This window comes from Culex pipiens, chromosome 2, assembly GCF_016801865.2.
Source record: "Culex pipiens pallens isolate TS chromosome 2, TS_CPP_V2, whole genome shotgun sequence".
Taxonomy (NCBI): domain Eukaryota; kingdom Metazoa; phylum Arthropoda; class Insecta; order Diptera; family Culicidae; genus Culex; species Culex pipiens.
The window spans coordinates 110,266,008-110,293,140 of record NC_068938.1 but is presented as its reverse complement, the minus strand read 5'-3'; the positions used below and the strand labels follow the sequence as shown (position 1 = coordinate 110,293,140).

Genomic DNA, 27,133 nt, shown 5'->3' with positions numbered 1-27,133 from the left:
TTTTTTAATATTTCTTAAAAACTTTAAATACCTGAAATTCTTGAAATTTCCGAAATACTGAAAATACTTGATCTGCCCCTGTTCACATAAATGCCCACATGCATTGTCACCCAGCAGTTGGCTCAAAATAATGAAAAATCGAGTCTGGACTGTACTTTTTCTTGACATAATACTCCTATCTATGCGAATAATTGCCCCCTTACATAACTTACCTTAACCACGCGAACATGCCCCAGAGGTCAAACTGTCGAAAAACTAATAAGGCTTTTGATAAATTCAATCACATATAATTATTTTATTTTAAAAGAGAACTTCCTCAAAAGTCTCTCTGAAAATCAACACGCACACCAATTCCACCAACCAGCTGGCCAGCACGTCAAAACACGTCTGATTTCCCAAGCGTTACTGGTCGACTTCGAAAAAGTAACGCAATCTGTTGGCTTTAAACAAGGATCACAAATTCGTGAACTAGTTCATAACTACATGAAGTGCATATCATGATTTCATGATTTTTGTACCATGATTTCATGAATTTGTTCACGTTTCCATGAACACGCTTGTTTGCTAAATTCGTGATTTTTTGTTCATGGCTACGGGAACGCTTTTTTTTTGCGTGCAGATTTGATCAAATTGAGTTCTTCAAAGTTCTAGGATTATCTAGACATCCTAACAAATCACTGGAAAAAAGAATCGTCTTGATTGGGTGAGTTATGCCCGGCAACCAGCGAGTTGAAGTTACCGTTCCAACTTTTTTGGAGCCTTGGGCGTTGGAATGTTAAGCCGCTGTATCTCAGCAACCAGAGGTCCAATCTTCAATGTCTCTTAGACAATTTTATAGCAAATTTTCTGAACCTTTCAAAAAAAATATTTTTAGAAATGGTCACTCATGGTCACTATTTTTAAAAATTGAAAAACTGCAAATATTTCGCTAAAATCAAACTTTCGGTGGCTATATCTTGAAAACGGAGCCCTTTATCAAAAAATCTGTAAAGTACTTTTCGATTGCAAATTCAATTTTGCATAAAAAAATGAGGTCAAAAAAATTTTATGTATGAAATTTCGATTTTTCCAAAAATCACCAGTTTTTCAAAAAATCATAACTCGGCGGCAGATTTTTTGACCATGTTTCTCTATAGCTCAAAAGCTGCGGATTTTTGTCCCCTAAAACATATCAAAAAATCTCGAAAATCAAAAAATACGTATTTTGGGAATTTGAGTTTTTGTGAAAAAAAAAAGTTAATAAAAAAATCGGGATTTTTTTTTTCCGTGTACCTATTTTTTTCTAAATAGTCCTTAACAATACCTACAACTTTGCCGAAGACACCAAATTGATCAAAAAATTTCTTCAAAAGTTACAGATTTTCGAATATTTACGTACCATTTTGTATGAACAGCTGCCAAATTTGTATGGAAATTTATATGGACAAACTAATGATGCAAAATGGATTCTTTGGTCATAGGGAAGGCCCCCACAAAGTTTGAGCCAAATCAAAAAATACAAAAAAATCCATTTCCGGTTTTGTTAGAGAATTGCTCTGAACTCAAATTTGATCTCTAGAATTAAAGAAATCTAAATATAAGTAAACAATTTTTTTGTTAGATATGATTTTCCGAAGTCTCTTTGAAGACCTTTAGATATTCGAGCATGGCGTGTACATCAAAGACCCCAAGCTGACCACCCAACCCCACACTCCCCCACCCGGTTGGGGACACACCGTCTTCTTGCAGCAAGTCTCCCCTTGCTCGCTGGTATAGGTGTTGACTTGGACGTTTGCAGATCTCTCTGTCTCCCTGGTCTCGTCTACTCAGCTGTTTCACCTGGAGAAGAAATCTCGCTCTCGCAACTTCCAACTACTCCCCGCAAATGACTTACCAGGTGAGCATCGCCGCGGCTCGCAGTCTTCGTCCAGGTGTTCGCGAGTTCGGTTGTGGTTTTTGGTTCAACTCTCCCGCCAAGGTATTGTTAAGTCACCAGCCAGAAAGAGAGAGCTGGGGTTCAGATCTTCAAGTGTTTTTTTTTGGACTATTTCGGACGGGAAAGTCACCAAAGTTGGTGGGTGCGTGTGTGTGTGTGTGGGTATCCAGCGGGGGTTGACGCGTACTTAAGTCACTTTGTACGCGTGAGAGTGTGGCTTTACGCGTAGTGCTTACTTTAAGTGTGCGGTTTTTTAAGTTGCTAGGGGGTTCCAAAAAGAAATCGCAACAGAGACGGACGGTAGTAGCGAACCAGTAGTGAACGTGAGTGAGAGTATATTTGTGTGTGAAGTGGTTCAAGTGATTTGTTTTTTCTGACTTACTTGTTTCTTGAGCGCAATTTTTCGGCAGGAATTTGAGTAAAACTTGTTCCATTTGGACGTGCGTTCTGCGAGTGACGGGGGGGAATAATTTTAGTTGCAGTTTTTTTTTGTACCTTGGTTTAGTGTTTATCAAAGTGTGAAAAAGAAGGAAACAGTTTAGCAATATCTGAAAGTTACAATCGCTCGCGGTTCGCCAATGTCGTAATTGGTGACACGTTCATTCCGATTCCACCAAGACACGGTCACCTGCCTTGGGCCTCATTAACCTACAATATCAGTGGAATGGAAACGAGACGATGACGAGTGAACATAATTAAGCAAATTAAACTTATAAACACACATTCACACACGAACACAGTTGAGCACGTGTTTGCGAATTTATCTCTCTGTGCCAGTAATCAAATTAATCAAGAAGCACCCACAAGAGAGCCAATCATCATCGCAGTAGCCAAGAAGCATTCAGCAGAAGCAGTAGCAGCAGCATTAGCACAAGCACCAATACAGCATCGCGCGTTAATGCTAACCCTCGGCACTTTTTTAGAGGCCAAACGCTTAAATGCACCACCCCATCATCCCCAAGTTGGGTTCGTCGTCGTCGTCGTCGTCGTCGTTGGCGGATCTATTCTTCTTCGGCCCAGCCGCCACGCCACCACCCGATCGGCTTATATAATTCCGCGCGCTGAAGTTCAATGTAAGTGTTTGTGCCACAATTAAAGCCACTAGTGAGCCCCACGGTGGTGATTTCCTCCAACTTCTTTAGGTTGTTTTTTTTTGTTTCATCCTCTCACTCCTTCGAAATGAACCGCCAAATATAGTCTACTAAATATTAACCCTCTGCAAGTTTTATGTTTTAAACTTTTTTTTAAATCGTTGCAAAAATCCTTTCTTTCGAGAATTTCAGTTGCAATAAGTTATCTTACGGCATGGCCGAAGGGAATTATTATAAATGTAGACTCCCTTTTTTCATACTGATGGAGTCACCTGGTACTAAGTCAAACCTGAAATCTATGATTAAAAAATACTTTTTTTAAATGTGTATAGTAACTTAAGGTAGAAGAAATAAAAAACCTTTCAAAATACGTCAGAAACCAAAGCTTCTTCACAAAAAATGTACTGGTGGGAATATACGCCTTCATACATGGTATTTTACACGGGAAAAAACTTTTTTCTGAAAAAAACGAATTTTTCACCGATACAATAATTTGAATCGTAAATATTCTTATTCGAAGAAAATTGATCATTACTCTAAAATGCTCTGTATTGAATAAAATTACGCCGGTTGTTGCCTTCTTGAATCCACTAAAGAAATTTTTGATCTAAATCAATTGTGTCGCAAAATGTATGTACATTTGAAGTACAATCATTGACGTCCTAGTTGACAATCATTGATTAATGACGATTTCCAGAACTTTTCAATAAATGGGATAATCGTCACCAAAAAGGATCAACATATGTAGGGTACTATAATGAACAACTTGTTGAAGGAATTTTATCAAAATATTGATAGCGATCAAAATTTATATCTTTGAACGAAAAATCATGACAATGATGGAAGTTTTCACGTTAATCAGGAAGGTAAAACAAAACTTTCTATGTATAAATTGCCCATGAGTATCCTCGATTTTTAATATTTTATTTCTGCAATACCGTGTAACTTCAATGAGTACAAATTAATAAAGTTATTACAAAAATGAGCAACGATAAAACTTTTGTTTGGGTTGTTTTGAAAAACTGTACCAAATTTGAACAAATTCAGTGAAGATTAACCTCTTGATAATCGAGTTTGAGGCTCGTAAAAAATATTATATTTTTTAAAAAATCAGCTATAACTATTCCTATATTCCTATATTTTGTCCCGCCCGTGTGGATCAATCGGACCGCGCACTAGACTCACAATCCAGAGGTCGTTGGTTCGAATCCCGCGGCGGGCGCTCTAAAATTCTTTTTGTAAATATGGGTATTCCGTGCCATACTTTCATACACTTAGGAGCCCAGGGCGGCGAAGTCCTTGTAGATAAAAAGGAAGACACTAGTGGTTGGTACTAGCAATGGTGGCCGACAGCTATAAAGTCAACTTAGTTTTTTATAACTATTCCATGTATAGCTCATGAAGCTTTTTAAAAGAATCTTCTGTTATTGCTTTCTAAATTCATAAACATAAACCTTGAAAAATATTTGCAACGGCCTAAGTTGTAAAAGGAAAAAGTTTTTTTTTCCATTTCACTTCATGTTGAAAATAAGGGATTCAAAACGCTGATTTTAATCATCGATAGATTTATATCAATCTATATATATAAAAACGTTTTGTTCGAACGCGAATCAATTCAACACGGAATGTCGGATCGAGGTGCTCTTTGTTGCGTCGGGTTCGTATAAGTCCAAGGAAGGTTCTTACGCCAAAAAGTTACAGCTTTGGCCACTCTGGAACCGATTCCGGAAAATCTGCAGATTGTATGGGAAAAGTTACGTAAAATTAAATTTTGATCACAGGAGGCTAAATATGCAAAAAAGTTAAAAACGTCATCAAACGAAATAAAAAAACAAGACGAAGTTTGTCGGGTAAGGCTTGTACTTTATAAATATGCAACTAGTCTTTTAAATAACAATAAGAAGTGGTGAAAACGATGAAAGAATCTCTTAGGTTCGCTAAAAATAAACTCAATGAGTAAATTATATTCAAATCATAATTCTCTCTGTTAATTGTTGCTTTAGCACAATTTGATTTTTTAATTTGTTGAAGCATCATCCATAAAATACGTATGCTCTTAGAAGGAATGCGGTTTTTTCACATACGTATTAAACCATGACGTCAGCAATTTTGTTTGGGCGACATTTTTATTTGAATTTTTCAGTATTCAACGCGAAGCACTTCTTTGTTGATTTAAGGACATTTTCCTTAATATTATCAATTATTATCACGATATAATTGGATCTTCAATCCTTTACTTAATTTTTGTTTGTTGGAAATAGGGTTGAGAAAAAAGAAATTAACAATAAATAAATGTGAAGGTTTATTTTTGCAGTTTTCGGCGTGACGTACTTCATGAATGGCGTCTGATTAGGCAAACCAAAACTTTATTTAATAATTTCTCCAAAACTTTTTCTTCTAAAACAAATCGAATTTTTATTGTTTTTTAGTGAAGAGTTTTTGAAGGACATGTACAATCATGAGCAATTAAAAGCATTTTTTAAGTTGATAATTCGTAAATTAAACGAAAATTGATCGAAACACTGCTTAGTTAACAACCCAAGTAGCAAGAAAAACATCGCTCTTTATTTTTTTGTTGAACAATTGCTGCATAAGTGTTTTTATTCGTTAATTATTGAACAAATGTCAAAAAATTTGGTCAATTGTTCACATTTTGATCAAAAAACCATTGTTCAACATGACTGTGTAACACAAATGCTAGAAAATCTAGCAACGGATTACGAATAGTTCATTTTGAAGTTTATTCTGACCTCAATGAAACATGCTTGTAGAACTCGAAAAGCGACATTTGCGAATATTGACATTTGCAAACATGATGTTTCATTTCAGTTTGCTAAACGTGTAAAAATAGTAGATTTGACCTTTGGCTTCGGCTGGGATTTCTCGTAAACAAGTTGTTTATATGAAGTTCGCGTTTGTGTTCTAAAAACCGAGCAAGGGCATGTTGACGAAACAAGCAAGGATAGTTCTAAAAATAGAAACAGCTTATGTTCGAAAGAAGTTTTGGCAAACTGTTAGTGAACTTGGTAAAACCTAGATGACCGCAGACTTCTTATTGACGTTTAGGCCTGCTCATCCAACATAACCCCTCGTGGAAAGAAGCAGACGCGCGCCCGGACTTGACATTAGGAATGATCTTGGGTTCGATACTTGCCCTGAGCATTCTTCATCAAAAAGGAAAACTGAAAATGCAGCACCGGGAACCAGCAACAGTAGTAGAGTAATAGTAGCAAGCGATGTTAATTAGCACTCAAACATAATTTAAAAAAAAAATCCCCAAAGGCATAATAAGGAAAATGAATTATTTTTTATGGTTGATATTCATTCATATTATTATCATTTATAAATGGATGTTAAACAGACTTTTTGATACGCTTATTTTATATCAAATGAGATACTTAAAGCTAAAAAAAAGCTTTAAAATTGGATTTTGGATGCAAATCCTGATTTTTGCTTGTTTGGGTGGTATAAAAAGCCTAACAAATTTTGAGCTTGATCAGAAAATGTAGATTTCAAGTGGTGTTGTTTTCCTCTTATTCTCAATAATTCCATTTCAAACAATAATTTTTGAACTTTGAACAATCACATGTTTGAAGTACCGTCATCTGGGGTGAATCGGAACAAATGGGACGAATTGGGACAGCTGTTTAAGCCAGGTTTTTGCAGTATATTTTGATATTTTTGATTGATTTCGGTTAAAATAGATACATATCAGCAACATTAGTTTAGATTTTCTATGTTGATGCCTCAAATGCTGTTCCTATGCTAAATTCAGTCCCGCTTCGCCCCAGTTGACAGTATTGTGGATTTAATTGATAGGTAAAACAATATGGTTATTTTCCTGTGTTCTTCTTTTGCAAAATGTTCAACAAAAATCTTATAATTTTGTAACAGCAAATCATGCAATTGAAAAAAATCATTTACCTGTTGTCTAAATAGAGTTAGAGGGTTAAGTCTTTGCCAATTCCAATTGGTTGTGGCGGCAAAAAACACCTTACAGCCAAGAAAAAAAAAATAAAAATCTTAATCGAGCTCAAAGAGACATAAAGTGGCCCCTCGTTGCGAATAGCCCCCCCATCAAAGCCAGTGAAGAGAGAGATGATGAAACAATAATATAAAATAGTACGCGCCGCCGCGAGTTAGAGGCTCATCCTCATTGCCATCGTCGTCGTCGTCAGCTGGCGACGGTGGTCAAACTTGGTCGTGGTCGTCGTGCAATATTGCGGATCTGACGCGCGGCGACGACAACCCCCGGACAATCTCGTAGTGCGGTTTTAGTCTGGTGGTTAGGAGGTGATGTAGGGTGATTATTTTTCTTTGCATCCCTTCAAAATTAAAAAAATATTAAAATTGATTTGGGGAAAGTGTCGCGTCGTATTGGTTGAACAAACAGGCAACACAGATTTTCCGATTTGCATAAATTACTTCCTTTTTTTTACTTTTTACACAAAATCTCAAAAAATATTTTTTTAATCATTTTTTTTTGTGTAATCCTTATCGAATCACCCTAATCCCAATAAATACGTGAAGTAACAATCGTCATTCATTTTCAAGCCCAGCCAGGGTATTGCAAACTTTGCGCGAGGGAAATTGATGTTCGTCGTCTGTCCACGATCCAGCTCGCAAGTCTCCTCCGCGCACAAAGGAAACTGAGAGTGAGAGACTTGCTCGAGCCGCAGGCGAGAAACCCTCCGTTGTTGTGTCTTTCTCGAGAGTCTGCAGAACAGAAGAGTGTGAGTGTGGGCTCGGTCCCAACTACTCACCGTCCATGTGGGAGAAGCTCCAAGAGTAGCGATGTGTGTTTATCCTTTCCAAAACAAACATGGAGTGACTTGGTGGGTTATTTTGTTTTATTACTCCTCTTCATTAGATTCCGACAAGCCAAATGAATGGGTTCGTTGACGCCTTTCAAATTGCAATTTTTACGTTTTTTTGCCCTCAATGCGGAAATTTCAATCGAGATACCGTTTGAAAGCCCTGAGGCGAAGCAGATTTGGGATTAAATAAACTGGATTCGGGCCAACTTTTTTCGAGCTGAGAGTCTTCCGCATTTTATTACTGCAACGTCACAGCAGATACGAGACGATGCCTCGGGGCGAGTAGACGGCTCGTCGCCTGCTGGAGACTGTTCCGGATGATGAAATTTGGCTGATTGTTTGATATGGTTAATTAGCGCATTATGGCTGCAAATAAGTTTGATTGGATCGCGAAGGAATCTGCTTTGAAGTTCGTTGGTTAATGGAATAGGTTGATAAAATTAAGTCAAAATAATTATAATTTTGATCTTCAATTGGAATTTGTCGTGAGAACTTTATCCTTAAGGGTAATCTTGGTTCATCTTGTGTAACAATAATTGTAGTATGAACTGGTCTGATGAATTTTGAATTAAAGATTAAAAGTACAGACTGTGCCTGTGTTCAAAGCTTTTAAAAATAACACAACTCGACATTTTTGAAGTTGATGTCAGTAAATGCATCAATTTTGTCAAGGTCAAGGTATTATAGATTTCGGCTCTCTCTACATGCTCCAATTGAGAGAATTGAATTTTAGTGATTTTTTTGTCAACAAATAAAATTGGTAATTTCGGGTATAAATGTTATGAAATAATCTTATGCAACCATGCGCACCCTCTTATGTTTTTCTAATCCTAGAGATAAACGTGGGTGCGCATGGTAAGATGATTACACAGTTCAACAAAAAATCAAATGTTTCTTGTCTCTGAGACGAGAATATGTGTTCCTAGTAGAATTTTGCCTGCTGAATCCGAATCCGGGTCCACAATTGCTCCAAATGGTCCCAATTTTGAGCTACACCCGTTTGAAATGTTAGTTTAGGCCAAAATTAGCTACTTTGTCGACTATTTTACAAAAGAACTATTGAATAAACAACAAAACCAATACATGTATCTTAAAGTTCACGTTTTCCCCTTTCTGAAACACCCCTGGTTTTTAAAATTTGATTGTTTCTACGCATATTTATAGCCATTTTAAAATTATATTTTCAGTTGGTTCTCATTCAAGTTTTTCCAACTTGCATGCAAGTCAAATTTTATTTTTAAAATGGCTATAAATATGCGTAGAAACAATCAAATTTTAAAAACCAGGGGTGTTTCAGAAAGGGAAAAACGTGAACTTTAAGATACATGTATTGGTTAAGTTGTTTATTCAATAGTTCTTTTGTAAAATAGTCAACAAAGTAGCTAATTTTGGCCTAAACTAACATTTCAAACGGGTGTATCTCAAAATTGGGACCATTTGGAGCAATTCTGGACCCGGATTCGGATTCAGCAGGCAAAATTCTACTAGGAACACATATACTCGTCTCAGAGACAAAATCTTGTTGGACTGTGTTACATATAATATATACCCAAAATTAACCATGATATTTATTGGCAGGATTAAGGATTTACAAGTTTGAACTGAATTTTTTAACATTTTTTGTTAAATTTCCGTACTTTTTGACACAACACTGTACCTCAAAGAATAACAGTTAGCTCGATGTATCTGTGCATAAACCTCATGGCATGCTGTCTCCGACTCCCGCAACCACGTTTCAACTCTCTTTCTCTTTTTCTCATCTTTTGCATCGCCATTCATCTCAGATTGTTGCTCAGCTGAGCTTCTCACTTTTCAGTGGCGAGAAAATGTGTCACACTTTTATTTTCATTTGCGTTTCCACCACCCAACCTTCCTCCCACAATGCAATGTGCCTGCATGTATATCATATTAATGCGGTTTTTACACACACATGTGTGTGTGTGATTTGGCATGGCATGCTGTTCCAGTCGTGCTTCTTCTTCTTTTTGGCTGAAATTTATTGTGTTTTTAGCGGATTTCGCTGCGAGAGTGTGTGTTTGTGCGGTGGCATGAAAACACGATACCGGCCTACTGCGGTTGTGGTTGTGTTTGTGGTGGAGCAGCCGATGGGAGTCTTTTTGTTCGCATGAGCTGTTGTTGTGGTTGTCGTGAATGTTGTTTTGAAAGTGAATCTCGGTTTGCCATGCGTTGTTACATTCCGTTGTTCTGCAGCAGTGTTCTCGCTGGTTGCTTCCTCAAACTTCTTAGAACGCTGATTGAACATGTTGAATGACTTCGATCGGAACTATTTAAAGCGTATTAAATGGGGGATTGTTTTGACAACTCAAGGCATTACAACAAAGTTTTAATTTGATCATGTTTCTCTCCAAAATTAGCCAGTTCTTGATGAGCAACACAAACCATCAATTTAAAGACAGGTAGTTTCACGGTCTGGAAAACAACACCGGCTTGAGAGGCTCACCTTAATTGGATTGTAGGCTCTCGAAATTTGCCACCCGTTGCTTCCTTCCCCTCGCGCACGCTACATTTGAATAATTGTTTGCCTCATAAAGGGATTAAATTTGGCCATCAAACCACCTGTACCCAGGCACCCAAGCACCATGTATCGCTCGTTCTGTCGGCCTTGTTACCAATTCCGAAATCATTAATTCAATTAAGACGAACGGATCTGACAGACGGACGAATTAAGGTGAGGTGAGAAGAGGCAACAAGAGAACAAAAAAAAAATCTCAAGAATCGTGCCGAACAGAATGCAAATCAATCATAATTCATCGTCGAATTACTCGGGCAGCAGAAGCGGAGAGCACCCCACTTGCCCCCTAATCAATTATTACTTTGCTTGAGAAGAGGCTAAAGGTGCGATTAGAGAGGCAAAAATTGCCCATAAACGTGCTGACCGGTGCAAATTGGGAATGTGAGGAAGATAATTGTTGGAGGAATTAAGGTAACGAATCTAAAATGGGCATAATTTGCTCGTTTCTCTAGTATTGAAGTAAAAGATTGTAAATTAAAGCTAAGTTAACAGCTCAATTGGTTCGTAAAGTCCCTGTAATTCATGAGTAAAGTCATGAAAAATTCTCCACGTTTGATATTTTTGGATTTTGAAGCCTAAGCCAAAAGAAGCCGTCAACATGCTATGCTATGCTATGCATTATCTTTGTCAAAAACTATTTGAAACTAATAGTAGACTTCCGGCAGACGCGTCCATGATAGCACACAATCGACGCAATTATTTTTTTTGGCAAATGTCGTACATTTAGTCATAAAAATTGAAACATGAGTTTTAAGTTACAAAATTAAATAAGCAATACAAAATGACATAACAATGTTTGATAAATTGCACCGTTTTCAATTTATAGGCATAATGCAATGGGGGGGGGGGGGGGGGGGTAAAGGTTCTGAGATTTCTAAAAGTTGTCCACGCTTCATACAAAACAGTTTTTTGTATTGACAATTGTCCACGAGGGGGGGGGGAGGGTTGAGATTTATGGATGGTCCCTTAGGTCATTTTTATGCAAAATTTGCAGAATATAATTGATGAGAGTTCGACTGTTGTGATTATTTTGAGTTTGATCGACTACTCAGTCTGGGCAAAGTGAAAAGCTGTTTATGCTGTGTTTCGGCGACGTGTCGGCGCTGATTGGCGCCTTGAGCGCATAAAAAGCGTTTCACTTTGCCCAGACTGAGTAGCCGATCAAACTCAAAATTTGAAGAAATTCTTAAAAAATACTTTTCAAATGATGAGCTATTAAGGTGAACACTTTTATTTTTCTATTTCTTCACGATTTAGAGCTAAAAATCATTAAAAACGTGGCTTAATTAAATCTTTTCTATTCACATCAGAAGATTTCAACGGTAAATAACCAAAAATTGGTTTGAAAGAAATTAATACTCGAAATAACCAATTATAAGCGGTCTCTTTATCAATCCAGCTCCGACACATCATAATTAACGTTTGTTTCATTCCAGCAATTATGATAAATGTGGAGAAATGATTGGTATTTCCCACATATTTCCTCAATGAAGACGTCTTCGAATCAGCCACAGAAACCAAACACAAACGCATGCCGAAAGGTGCTTTTGACATTGAATTCCACCACTTGGTCGATCGATCGCGAGGGGGTGATCAGCCTCGATCGTGTGCCAAATTTGGATCATTTTTCGGTACACTTTCCTTCCAAAAACCAATTGCCGATTGGCCCCACGACACAGTGCGCAAACAAACTTCAACCAAAATTGCGTCAGTCGCGGTGTCCGGTGCGCAGTGGAGAGGGTGTTAAAACCCACGCAGCATTGAAATTAATTGCACATCTTTGTGCTGTTATGTTTCGATTTGAGCACTGCTCTTCATTGAGGAAATGGGTTGAATATATTCTCATTGATTATCCTAGTTTCCTAAGTGAAACTTCCGATGCATTTTAAAATTTCTTGATAAATTTATGAAATGTTTCAGAGAAGACAACATTTCTCTAGATGAATTACTCCTAGTTTCTTAATGCTACTTTTGTACAGTGCGCACCGACAATCGATCGCTAAACCGTTTTGTGAGGCACGTTTGTGAACCACTTGTGAAACGTTTTTTGGAGCGAAAGTCGTCCAACTCAACAGTCCAATCCGCGGAGGTCGTACCAAAAAATGTAGCTGATTCATGATTGTTTGTTAAGCATTTTGGTACTCATCGATTAAAAATGCATTTCAAATAGATTGGCATTTGTATTTTTTAACTAAATTTTGAATATTTTTTGAATAATGGCGAACCAACCAAATAATGGCGAACCAATTCTCAAAATGTTTGGCCATTTCTAATTTTGTTTCAAGTTTTTGTCCCAATCCCCTCTTTGAAACAAAAAAAACTTAATAATCAGGGGTTAAAAATAACTGTTGCTGAAAATTGTAATTTTCATTGAAAAACTTGTACAATTGATTATTGATTACTCTCGCTCTGGAGTATCATTTTGTGACACTTTTTCTTTAAACTTTTTATTGATTTATTTATGGTGAGAATTTTTTTTGAATATATTAGACCCAAATATTCGAAAATCTGTACCTCGCGAAGAGATAATCTGATTGTTTTAGTATCCTCTGCAAAGTTGTAGATTTTGATGAGGACTTTTCAGAAAAAGTAATTACAATCTGAAAAAATCTGATTTCTTAAATAATTTTTTTTTAACAAAGAGTAGATCCACAGTAGATCCACAAAATCTGTATTTTAATGTTTGTATGTAACAAAAATTGATGTTTTGAACAATTATGTTTTAACCGAGACATAATTTTTCAAAATTTCATGATTTTTTAAAAATGTCCAAAATTCCCAATCGAACAGCACTTTTCATTTTTTGGATAAATTTGTTTAGTCCTTTTGAAATGTCAGGCTTGATTTTGAATCTTGATTGCAGAATTTCACAGAGATGTCATATAAAATCAGATCAATAAATGCCGATGTAACCCTCTACTGGCCAATTTTATTTTCTATTTTTTTGTTTTTCCCGTGTTAAGGAAGTCATTTTGAGCAACTTTTATTCTACGAAAAACATTACTTCTCTTTTTGTTTAGTTACCAGTGGTAACTAAATAGACAAAAGGTAATGATAGGAGGTGGTAGGTGGTAACTTACCTTTTGTCTATTTAGTTTTTTCATGTTTTTAACAGCAACTTTTTCATTATCTGCATGTTTTTTCACATTTTTTACTCTAGAATAAAACCATTATCATTTAAATTGTTTATAATTGCTTAGAGGCATAGTATGGGACAAGACAAAAATTACTACATACTTATTTTTACATATATTGATCCTTGCCAGACTTACCTTTTGACGGGTGCGACAACGGTTTGCTATGATACCGGTTTTTCTATGCGCACCATTTCTCGCCACGACCCAAAACCCGACACAACTTGGTAGCTTGATCGGTGCACCAAACCGAAGTTTGGTGTGACGGCGGTGTGGATCGGGTACACAAAACTGACATGGTTTCTGCGCCTACCACACGGGAGAAGTTTGGAACTCTTGATGTCTTGCAAGCCAACTGAATTCAACAGTTCTTAATGGTGTGGTTGTCAAAGGCAGTGCATTAGTATTTTAAAGGTTCTTGGTTCGAATCTCGACAGTTATTATTTTATTTTTTGGATGTTTTTTATTTGTTTAGAATAGTTCGTTAGGAATAGAATTTCGTAGTGTCATGAAATATAAACTTTAACTTCTCGTGCATATAACCCTGAAATAGGCATTTTCACTTAACCCTGCCTGCATAATATGGAATGTTTTCTCTATTCCACTACAAAAATCCATTCAATTTTCTAACTCTTTGACTAAAGCGTTGCAGGTTCGAAGAAGTTACTTAAAAAATGTATATAATCAGTAATTTTGACAGCAAATATTGAAAAAAAAAATCCTCAAAAATATTTGTACCCAGGATTGAACCAGGAACCTCGTGATAAAAAGACGGAGACAACAACCGCCACGCCATCCCGATGTTGTGAATGATGGCTGGCAAACCTCAATCAAAACAATGTCGCCTCCGGTTTACTTGGATCAACCATATGTTGAGTTGCATCCTTGGTATACAGTTTGGGTGCACCGGTGGTGTACCAAGGTGCTTTCGGTACAGTTGCTATGGTGTGACAACAAACAGCTCGGTTTGGTTTCTAGAGTGACACGAAAACCGCACCACGGCGCACCAGATCTTGGTGTTCAGTGAAGCCTGACTTGCACTGTAACTTGGATTTGGCCCGCACTTTTCTCTCGCACTTTTGACAACAACGTTTCCAAAAACTAGGCAACCAGCAGTTGTTTATTTACATTTCCAGTCGCAGTTTCCACCAAACTGGACATTCGCACTTTAAAATTGCGATTGACAGTTGAGCAACATCGGCTCGCTTTGATCATTTTTTGAGAAAATTATAATTTCCCAGGCCAGTTTGACAAGTCGCAATAGTGCGATCGATAGCAATAATTTAGTGCGAAGTCCAAGTAAGTGAGAATTGCGCAATAATCTAGAAAATTTAAGTGAAAAGCACAGCCAAAAAAGACCCCAAAAAAATTACTTTTTTTAACTATCATTTGATGATTCCGATACCAACATATCAGAAAGTATAGCGACCGTCAGCTTATGAGTTTTCTTCTTTTATCTCGTTATTGCCAGCATGAGGATTCTCTTTCTATCACCCCTTCTCTTTTCTTCGTTCACGAACACTCGCTGAAGATTATTTTGTTTTCTCAGAAACCAGCAATGAAAGAACGCGAGAGGGGGATTGGAAACCGACTACTTGTTACGTCCCGTTAAACTGCGTCGGCAAATTTTGTTTTGTGGCGGCATTTGTGACTACACTCTGTTGAGGGGAATGATTAGGGATCGATGAGGGGAAATGAAATGTTCTGGGAGAAATTTAAAACGCCAAAGTCATTCAAATTTAAGATTAAAAAAATTATAGTTTTTCTTTTGTGCAGGCACGTTTTTTCAGGTGTCCGGTGGTTTAGTGGTTAGCGTGGTAGCCTCTAAATCCCAGTATGGCCTGGGTTCAATCCCAGACGGACCCGGTGGCATTTTTCGAGACGAGATTTGCCTGACCACGCCTTCTATCGGATGGGGAAGTAACACGTCGGTCTATTTGCGTAAAAGAGGTTTTGGGTGACTCACCACACACAACCTTCGGACGCCTAGAAATGAGCAGAAACTTGCAACAGAGACCACAAAAGACCCGGGGGTCGTTAAAGTGGATTACTTTGCTTTTTTTAGGCACGTTTCTTGTGTTATACAAGCAGAAACATATCAAAAACTATTAGATTATGATAAACAACAGTTTTACAATGTTCATGATTGTTATAAATCTCGTTGGCCAAACAATATGTTGAATTCATTTCGCCTTTAGGGATGATTGTGAATATGGGAATGAGAGAGAAAAAGAGATCCCACACGGGATTGTGTAAACACGAGATACTTTTTTTGCCGAAAATTTCGCAACGGGAAGAAGGGCAATGAAAGTTGGGAGATGAAACTTTGAGCATGATAATTGTAGTCGCAGAGAACTGAAATTTATTATTTTTACAACTCTGATTATGAGTATAGAATTTCTTCTATACTTAAAAAAATCGTCCTACACACCAAGACAACTGTTTCGTTTAATTTAAAATTGATGTCGTTTGTGGAATTCCTGCAGAGCATTCACTCAGAATAAGCCCCAACAAACAATTATTTGAAAATATCTACCTTTTCGTTCCCAATAATTGTTCCAGTCGCCGCCCGGCTCGAGGATTCCTAATTGTCTGCCGAACTCAACCGCAACCGTTCGCTACTCGGTCGATGATGAGGATTTTTTTTGTATCGTTCGCGATGCCTCATTGCCGATCCAAGTTCCGTCCCATTCAGGCTGTATTGGTTTATTTATAAAGCTGTTTACCCACACACGATTTACATGTCAATTGAATAATTGCAATACATTTTTTATCGCGTCATCCTTGTCAAAGAGAGTGGAAGTGGGGAGGGGTCCACCAATTGAATCAAGTGGCATGATTAAGGGGGAGTCGAATTTGAATCGATCTTTCCATTCGGCTGCAGCAATCTCACACAAGCCATCGGGACATAACTCAGGACAGCTGTGGCCACGATCGTCCGATCGCTGGACAATGATGGCTCGCCACTATGGACAACGATAACGTCTTGACGACAAAATGTTATGTTACTTCCCTTATTGGGAGGCTACTAAGGATTATGATGAGTGAGTGTGTTGCACAATTCTTCTTTTTTCATATCTGTGTCGAATCACGTGGCGGCCATGAATTTGAGAAATTATTCTTCGGCGTGAAGGTTCTCTTATTAGTGTAAAAAGCAAAGCAATCCACTTTAACGACCCCCGGGTCTTTTGTGAGCTCTGTTGCAAGTTTCTGCTCATTTCTAGGCGTTCGAAGGTTATGTGTGGTGAGTCACCCAAAACCCTCTTTTACGCAAATGGACCGACGTTTTACTTCCTCATCCGATAGAAGGCGTGATCAGGCAAATCTTGTCTCGAAAAATGCCACCTGGTCCGTCTGGGATTGAACCCAGGCCATACTGGGATTTAGAGGCTACCACGCTAACCACTAAACCACCGGACCCGGCATCTCTTATTGGTGTGGCACGACCATAATTGTGCCACCGTGATATTGCAGTACATAATAGGAGGTCTTTTCGATTAAAGAATTTTGTTTGACTCTCAACTACTGGTGTTGTATGGTGATATACAATATCGTTAAGGACATCAATCATAGTTTAGTTTGGACCTTTGTTTTACCTCACAGATCTGAACAAACCCAGATTAACTCCGTGCAGCCGAGGGTTAATCCATCACTCAATATTTCTAGCTCCCCCCTCATATAAGCGTTTGTCACATGCAGAACGAATCAAGCTGTCAATCAGCATAACTCTTTTTCACAGTTTAGCCAAACTGCCCTGTCTCTCTTGTCGCGTAAATTAACTATAACTAACGAACCGCTAATAAGAGTTGTTGTATGTGTGGTGCCTACAGGCTGCATCATGACGGCACTTTTGTTCGTTCGTGAAGTGTCCAAATCAAGCCCACAAAGTGACGTGCGACACGGTGACCGTGGCCTCGAATGTTTTGCGGCTTCATGAAAGCTTTACGAGCCACGAAAAATGTGGTTTGGATCACGGAGACTTAAGACGACTTAGCTGGTACAACATTCGAAAAAGTCCAACAAACTCCAAAGTATTAGACTTTTCAAACATTCTTCAACAAACAAATAGCTCAACGAGGTTCTCGTATTGCGTATCTACACCTGTTACAGGTCACACAGCAGGCCAAATTTGATGGTCGTCTGTGGAATGATCCGCTGATGGGCGCAGACGTATCGATATCTCGTGAACCGTCAGCAACGACGACGGGGTCATATCGGGTTAGCTTTTCGCAGCAGGCGATATATTGCATGCTATTTTTGAACTCACTTTGTTCGGTTAATCTAGTAAGCTAGTTTGGCACACAGCAAAAAATCCGATGGCAAAATCGCATGCAAAAGCATGTACATCACCTTTGTGAGAAAAAGCATGTAATATTGTATGAGAAAACGTGTACACAAAAAGCATGTACCGAAGAAAAAAAATCAGGTCTGCTCACCCCAAAAATAACATCAATCCGGCGAGAGTCAATTAAAGATTACCAAGTCCGCGCCCCAACCCACTCGGCTATTTCGCCGCTATGAAAACAGTTGGATCTTCACCGATGTAGCTGTAGGTACCCATACATCGTATGCAGTTAACACAGTATACGACGTACGGAAAACCTACTGTTACATTGGCATTGATCCGACTATTTTTTTCATAGCGACGAGATAGCCGAGTGGGTTGGGGCGCGGACTTGATAATCTTTAATTGACTCTCGCCGGATTGATGTTATTTTTGGGGTGAGCAGACCTGATTTTTTTTTCTTCGGTACATGCTTTTTGTGTACACGTTTTCTCATACAATATTACATGCTTTTTCTCACAAAGGTGATGTGCATGCTTTTGCATGCGATTTTACACAGAAATTTTTTGCTGTGGCATGTGAATTGAAAAATTATATCATACACTTTTTGGTATTCCCCTTTAAGGCTGGAAATCTGGAATAACGTTCAAATTAAACAGCAAAGTTATCTTTTATCAACGGATTGATTGCGAATCTTTTCGTTCGCTCCTTTGCTCCCTCTGCTCCTTCACTCATTTAATCTCTTTGCCAATTGTATTCTATTATTCCTTGTTTTTTTGGTCCCTTTGCACCTCATTCCTGTTTGTAATTGAAGAAAAGAAGTAATGCAGTCCAGACTCGATTATCCGAAGCCTCGATTATCCGAAGTTTCGATTATCTGAAGTTCGATTATCCGAAGGTTTGTATGGGACTTCGGATGATCAAATCACGATTTTTTTTTCGTTTTTAACATCAAATTTGAGTTCTACGACCCCATTTAAGTCAAATTTGAACAGTTGATTGCCTATTAAATAATAAAATGCATTTTTTCAATATAACGTCACCGCCATATTGGCCACAAAAAAAATCGTGATTCGATTATCCGAAGTGAAATTTTTCCGAGGCCTTCGGATAATCGAGAGGGCAAAAGGTCCCGTGACCCTCCCCCCTCCCCTCTAGGTCAGCGCCTCTGTAAGATGGTATTTTAACTCAATGGGATAACTATTTGATTGCCAAATTTATTGCAAACTTTGCACCAAATTCTCCACCCTTGCAAATCATAACTGCACACCAAATATTTGCACACTTGAAATCCTACCCCTTCTCCCCCCCGCTTGCCTATAGTGGTGCATGTCTCGACTGAGCTTCGATGCTTTCGAACACTTTAGAACAGTTTCAGACAGGGGAGTGTGTCTTAGACAGTTTTTTTCTGCTGTAGTTTGAGGTGTGCACTTTTGTAGAGAGCTTTCCACAAGTTGCACGATTGTCTAAAAATCGCTGCAATCTGCAATATCATAAGAAGCAAAAAACATTACACAAAATTCAAACTTTCTTTTCGTCTAAAAACCTGCAATTTCAAATTCACAGCTTTTAGTACCGTCAACTGGGGCGAATTGGGACAGCAGTTTTAACCATGTCAGAGCACAATATTTTTATTTTTCTGGTTGGTTTCGGATAGAACAGACTCAGACCAACAAAATGTGTACACCCATTTCCAAATTTAAAACCTGTAAGTGCTCTAAACACTGCTGTCCCTATTCAGACTGTAGTCCCGATTCGCCCCAGATGACGGTAACACATGTCCTAAATGGGAAGTACACAACAACATGTAAAAGTACATTGATTTCCCAGGACAATTTGGACGATTTGCACGGTCCAAAATACTCTTTATTTACTGCATTTTATATACAGGAAGCGGACAATAACATCCAAGCTTTATAGTTCAGTTCAGATCAATGAGCTTTTTATTTGTGAATTCGCCACTGGTCGAAACTGCAAGTTTGTTTTAGGGTGATTTGCCAATTATGTTCCCATTTCATGTTTAATCTTAATTTTGAAAGTGAAATTAATTTGTTCTGTTGAATTAGACGGAAATCTCGCATATGTTGTACGGTTTTGTGCAACAATTCGCAATGACTCCAACTAAATCAAATGTTAAGCCTCGACTATGTGCTTTATGCGAATCTGATTTGTTTTTCTGATCCACCGGCCATCAACGAAAAAGCGACGCGCCGCGAGCGGAAGCCATTTTGGAGCTTTAAGCAAGGGGTTGCTAACTTCGCCACTGATCAGGGGGTTGAAATCAGCTGAACAAGAAAAAAAAAACGCGACGTTCATCTCAAGGTTGTTTTCTTTGTACGAACATTTTTACCCACCGAACCACCAGTAAATGCGGTCTTCTTCGTACGAAATTCGGTGGCGCTTTATCGTCATCGTTGTTGGAGACTTTGTCGTGAGCCCAAATCTACTTTTATTAGCGCAAATAACAGCAATAAACTTAGTCACTCGCCATAATTGCATCGTCGCCGCCGGGGGGAAGATGTTCTCCTTCCAAGTACCGAAAATTATGGACTCTGGGACATGATAATTGGCAATTATTTGTAAATGAGCCCCCTTTGCTGACAGGTTTTTGACACCCCAAAATTGCATGGTATCGCACGGCGTCGAGTCTTGCTTTTTCCGGGGTTTGTTTTGCCCCGTGTATAACAATATGTTGAGTATATTGTGTTAGAATGATACTGTATAGATCGGCCATGATTGGTAGGGAATAAACATGATTAATGGGTTCAACTCATTAAATTGAATTAGTTGGGCATGCTGAGAACAGAATGACTTGTGAAGTGTTTTCACAGACCAGTGCTGTCATGCAGTATCATGCTGAATAGCAGTCAATCATGTATCAGTTATTCTGAAAGAACCAATTATATTGATACATTCAAACGCACAGCAAGAAACTTTGTGCCGTTTCAGGACCACTCTTGGGCAAAATTAATACTCAATTCGTCATTGTCGTTCCATCTTGTCGCACGTGCTTTTAGAGTCAAACATAGTTTTAAACGCTATTTTGGACAGCTCCCAATGTCTCACTTTTGTCCTTCGCAGATCCCCAAAATTCGGTTGAAATCTCGAAATATTCAATCATGTCGTGCTATGTTGACACTCTCTCAAAAATGCTGTAAGTGCGACAACTGACTAAAGAGTTTTCAGGTCCGAACGCGTTTGACACACGTTCATTCCCAACTACCGTAAACATTTGTTATTGTAACTCGGGACTCCAGAATGGTCATTTAAACAAAGCGTGTTTGTTATTGTTTACAAAGCATTTACGTTTATTCAAGGTCAAACATTACGGCAAGATAGCACGACAGCGTTGAATTCACATTGAGGGAGCGTTCTTTTACTACGGAACGCAAAAAATGGATTTTTGGACCCCCTCGATGGGGACGATGGGGCAACGTAACAAACTTCCATACACATTTCAAACATTTTGTATAAAGCGTAACATGGCCTCCAACCCCCCCTCTCCCCCAACTGCGTTAAGTAATAAAAGAACGCTCTCTTGCACAGTGGTCCAGATCGCAAAAATAAGTGGAAAATTGATTTTCAGAAAAATAGTGAAGTTTTGGAGCTTTGGTCTCTTCAGAAGAGTTGTGACTTGTAAACATATAGTTTCAACAATTTTAGATTTTTTTAGGGTGGCACTTTTCCCTTGAAAATCAGACATTTTCAAATTAAGATATCTCATCTTTCGAATGCAATATGGCGCTTAAAATTTGGCCTTTTTCGAGATATTTAAGTTTTAAATTCGCATCTTTTTTAACTTCAAAAGGTTTTAATTTTTACCCTTTAGTCCAGAAGTATGATTGATTTTAGAGCTCTAAAAGTTCCCGAACATCACTTTTCTCTAAAACTTAACCCTGAATTACTACGTCAAAAACTTTAAGCTACACAAAAATTACTAAATTGGAAAGCGTTACCAAGCCAACGACGAGGTCATCCAATATTAATGAAGCTGAAGTGTTTGCACCCCCTCGATTCACTCCAAATCAGTAGCACTAGCTTACACTCGCAGCAGGCGGACGTTGTAAAAGGATATATTTTTTCAAGTCGATTCCGCCTACTAAGGTCACACTGGGGTTGAGGTGACGACGGAGGGAGAGCAACAACAAAAAAAACATCCGCTTTTCAGCATCACTTCCCTCAAATTGAGTCGTATCGAAGGAACTGCCACTTGCAAATTGGCCTCAATTTTCGGTAGGAGGTTCGAGGGTGGCTAATTTGGAGCTTTTAACTTGCAGTTCGGTAGTGACTGCACACGCGGACGCAGGCAGTGTGTAATTTGTATGATTTTTTTTCGCTACGTCATGCTTCTAAGCTTGTAGGACGGAAGTGTTCCAAATATCGGGATTTCAAAATCTACTGCCAGACAAGTGTTCAACAGGTGACCTGACCTGCAAGTGACGTGTGCGCGTGACAATGACTGACACATCGACCACTGAGGAACACTTGAGCCAAACAAGCGTTGTAGACAAAGTTTGTTCTTTTTTCTACAGTCGGTGGAACGACTTGAGCGGTGGTTCTTAGATAGGTCCTAGCATTGTACAGAATAGACGTCAAGTAGTGGATAGTTTGAGAACCCCTGAACCACTGTCGTGGTTGACCGCGCAGTTCCACCGAAAGAACGAGGCACTTTTCTAAGAATGTGCGACAGGTCTGGTGTCCGATCAGTCAACCTATACGTTCCGTTCATGACGCGTAAAGATTTTTTGATTAATCATAAGCGTCAAGGTGAGAAACATATCGAACGCTTGAATCAGTCAGTATTAGCAGCAGCAGCAGCTCAGCCAGTACACATTTCATTGTTATTAGTCACACATGTGGTGTATGAAAGCTGAGTGGTACCCGCAACTTTCAAGCGTTGGTTTAGCCACGCAGTAGAGAGCTTAGCGCAGATCAAGTTTCTGAGGGCTTCGTGTCGCTCCAAAGATGGTTGACCAATTCTTGTCCGTGTGCTCGATTCTCTCGGAGGTTTCTTTTTTTTTTTGCATGCCCTCGTGACCTTATTCTGTTCTTTTTAGTAAAATTTATTGGCCTTACTCCATTAATTGGTGGGAGCCTGCCTTTCACGACTTGCACACAGGTCCTTTCGAATGCAACATAAATCTTGCCAAGTAGCTATTTGGTTCTTAGAAGAGTGTGAACGTTGAAAATTGTTAAGACAATGTTTCACTCTCTTCTTCTCCTATTCCATTATCCTTTCTACTGCCAATTTTATCGGGTGATTATTTTTTCGAGAATTTCGTTTTTATGGATTTAATTGTTGAAATTAAAATAAATTCACATAGTGGGTTGGGTTAGTTTTTTATCCATAACCAATACTTAAATTTTCTTTAAATTCAGGAGTTATTCTTTCCGATGCTTGAAAATCAAAAATCAGAAAATGCACGGAAACAAAACGGGTTTGTTGTTACAGTGAACTCTCTGGCTGTCGATCTTCTCGATAACAATATTGCTCCAGCTGTCAATAAATTTTTCAGTCCCTTCAAATAGATTGCTTTGATTTTTCGTTCTATAATTTGATAACTCCCGCTCTCGACGGTCCCTTCAATATCGACAACGAGAGACATTGCGTGCTCTCGTTTTTGTTTATTCAAGCTCAAACATCAAAACGCTTTTTTCTCTAAACGTCAAAAAGCGTCATACGATAAGGTAGCACGATTCTGGCGAAGGAACGATTTATTCTAAGTAATAAGAGGATTATTTTTTTTTGCTGGATTACCAGAGAGAGGAACGTTCTTGATTTTGTTGTTTTGAATTCACTTATTGGCGACGATATTGAGCAATATTTGACAGTTTATGTTTTTACAACAAATAGACGCTGTCGTGATATCTTGTCGCACGTCGCTTTTTGATGTTCCGAGAAAAACGTTGCTGAAAAAGCTTGTTTTAAATCAATGTCTGGTATATTTTCTCTCTCTTTTCCGAAAAATGTTCCTGTTTACACTTGGAAAAAACGATTCAGCCGATTTACTAAATCTACGTTTACACCATAACAACTCGCATACAGGTTGAGTATGGGAAAATATGTCTTTTGAAAAAAATAATCTTTTCTACAGTTAAGCAAAACCTTCAAAATTAGACATTTCTACAATGGTGAGAAAATATCCTTCAAGAGTAGGTGACTTTCAAAAAAAAAAAAAATTGTGTTAAGCACCATCCACAGACGACGTAGCATTTTAACGAAGGCTTTTGACTATACTTTCCCATAATTTCTCAGCCGGTCTGAGGTTATTGAGATCTTCGCTATCTCAATTTTTCTCTGAATATCGATGATTTCTTCAGTCCCCTTAAACTGCATGCTTTGATGCTCTTCTTGCCTCGATATCCTATCTTGCTTGATGAATCCCAACCTCTCCGATGTCAATGTTTTAATTTTTCGTGGCTTGCATAGACATTTCCCCGTTTCTATGAAAGTCGGACATTCATTTGTTTTTGTTTGTTGGATATTGCCATGATTTCTTCCATATTTGAGTTTTCATGTTGCATCATACTGTAAACTAATGCTTCTCCTCGCAGATGATTCCTTGGATATTGACAACCACAGAGTTGACTGTAGGTTAGATAAACACAATAGTTGGAGTTGGTTTTTTTTTTCTATTTCTTTCATCTATATTCCTATTACGCTGTTAAAACTTCATGTGTAATGAGATAGTAATTCTTTTTTTTTTTTCTTTTATTTACAGATTCCGCAAAACTGCACAGAACTATTCTTCAACTGTTTTACTTGTCGTGACGTTATCGATCTGCTGCTCTTGCTTTCTGTGTCTGGATTTACAAGTGTGATTGAGAAATGTTTTATTTTTCCCTTTTTTAATACAGATTGAACAACTAAATTATTCGAATTCATATTCATCGTTGAAAAAATCTTTTAAATTCTATAAAGTGTGAAAATTTTTCAGTCAACACTGTACTTCTCATAACGCGTGAGTTTCAAACTCATCAACTCGAAATTGATCAACTGTGAGTGCGTTCAAGAAGACAAGACAAGTGTTTGGCATAAGGCAAGAATAAATCGTAACGGCTCTATTGTTGCTCTGACAGCAACAGTTTCGCCGTATTCTGTAGCCGAGTGCTCGAAGAGAATGTTTTATTTTTCCTGTGTTCTTCCCAACCTAGCAATTAGTGAAATTTTAAAGTGTGTTCATCACGAAGGTGCCAAGTGTGTAGTTTGTTTTTGTGTTTTAAATGAAGCTTCAATGAAACCCAAGTGAACCCACCAGCGAATATGAGCGTCTTCCACCGACCCTTCGTGGGTCTTATAATACTGTGCGTCGTGATATCCCTGCTGCTGGCCCAGAGTAGCGATGGTGGCGGAGGTAAGTGGCCATAACCAACAAAACAAAAACCTTTAGCTTTACTTGCAAATTCCTCGCGAAAAGATCGTCCCGAGCTTCGCCCTTCCAAGGTGGAGCTTTTTACGAGATAACACAGCGATCAATTTATTAATCTGACATCGATTGCATCAATCAGTTACCTTCTTTTTCGGCACATTTTATGGCTCGAGTGGCCAGCTAATTAATTACCCCTCATTATTGATGATAATAATCGTCGGCCAAAACGTGTCGCTCGTAAGAGGGCTGCGGGTCGTAAGATTTTTACGGCTTTTCTTGGGTTCGCTGTGGGCTGTCAGTTGGTGGACTTTTCTATACTTGGGGAAAATGCTGAAATTGGAGAACTCTGTTGGGGAATGTGAAGGTGAAGGCGTTCTTGTGTGATTAATTGGCATGGGTAACAAAATGTGGAAAGATTTTGAGCTTTTTTGATTTACTCAAGAGGGAAATAATAAATACCTTTTGAAATCTGTAAAAAGTAAGGATAATTGCGTATAAAAAAAAGTCCCAGATAATCATCCGTTTCCATCGATGCCCTCAAAACTGCGTCGAAAACCCTTCCAAATCAACAACAATTATACAATTTACAGACAAACACGTCAAAGTTGCTCCTCCGACACGAACAAAACGACACTTTAATTCCAACTCAAGTTCCAATTAGAGACCTCTAATAACTAGCTGCTGCTGCTGCTTCTGCTGGCTCCGGCATAAATTAGCTACGCCGGACTTGCCTAGTTCGTGATCGATCGACCTTGATGGGCTCTTTTCAAGTGGACCATCAATAGGCTCTCTACCCGCCAACCTCTGTAGAGAGCTCTTCGGCACCCCAGAACAATGACAACGCGAAATGGAGTTGATCAATGTGGTGGAATTTGGCCTTTTTTTTGTTTGTTGTTGGATGTAACAAACAAAAAAGTTTTGACCAACCAATTCGTCAAGAGTTTGAGGATGGTTCAAACTCGAGTGGGATTGAAATTGGAGTGATTTTGAAGAGGCAATGAAATTCGTAACAAAATTTATTTATTTTTGTAGCTTTTCGTAGATTTTAGCAAATTAGATTTCATTTGCTTATATTATTTAAGTAAAAGATCGGAACTTTGGTAAAATTGGCTAAAATTGGCAATGTTTACCTAGCATTCAAAATCGTAAAAAAATAATGCAAAGTATTTTTAATAATTGCAGTTCTTACAAAGTCACTTAATTTATTAAAGAACCCTTCAGGATATTTAAATATCCATTATCAAAGTTCATAGCACAGCACAGAATATTCAAGCTATTTAATATGATTCAGCAACGATAATGTGGTCGCGATAACCATAATATTATGTTCTGAATGTGAAAAATATTATTGCTAATAAAATAACTACGCAGAACACAAAAAAAAAACAGATCGTGACCTGACCACCAGCAATGAAGTCATCAATTGAACAAAATACAGCAAATCAGGCGTTACGTTTTACGATTATCGCTGTAATATGCTGGCTGAAAAAAATATCTCACGAATCGAAAAAAAAACAACTTATTGGTTCAAATAACTTGCATACGCAAAAAAAGGAGCAAAACAGATTGGTGTTAAACTGGCACTAAAATATGAACGCCTCGCGGAGAAGCGTGTTCTACAAAGGTGTAGGCCGTAATGTATTTTTAATGGTCACAGGTGAATATGTGTGCACTTAGAACGGCCACTAAGGCAGTAAAAAAAAAGATCGCGCTCACTCTTATTGGCACTTTTAACACTTGCTCTAATATTCAATTCGTGACCACCTGTGAGTGTTTGATGACAGGCTTCTGAAACCATTAGGGGGGCAATTATCAGTTTTAACGAAAAGTATGAGCGAAAATTACACGCCAAACTTCCTACTTCAAAGTGCATAAAAAGCATAGTATTCGAACAAGGATGATGCAACATTTTGATCAAGATCGAATCTCGCTGATTTATGATCAACTTAATTGCGGTGTGAAGCCGACAGCCGATTGGAATGTTCTGA

At 38.3% G+C, this 27,133-nt stretch overlaps 1 protein-coding gene across 2 annotated transcripts in view; it reads left to right on the top strand.

Moving 5' to 3' along the window:
- The first annotated feature begins 1,873 nt into the window (after nt 1-1,873).
- LOC120422785 (dual oxidase) overlaps nt 1,874-27,133 on the top strand; it is an 86,916-nt gene continuing 61,656 nt past the window's right edge. The window contains exons 1-2 of one of the 2 annotated variants that reach the window (XM_039586324.2): nt 1,874-1,957; nt 24,931-25,130. In XM_039586324.2, coding sequence (XP_039442258.1) covers nt 25,040-25,130 — 91 coding nt within the window. In that variant the 5' untranslated portion in view covers nt 1,874-1,957; nt 24,931-25,039. Of the gene's footprint in view, nt 1,958-24,837; nt 25,131-27,133 lie in introns of those variants that run through there. The other variant, XM_039586323.2, reaches the window with a different exon arrangement.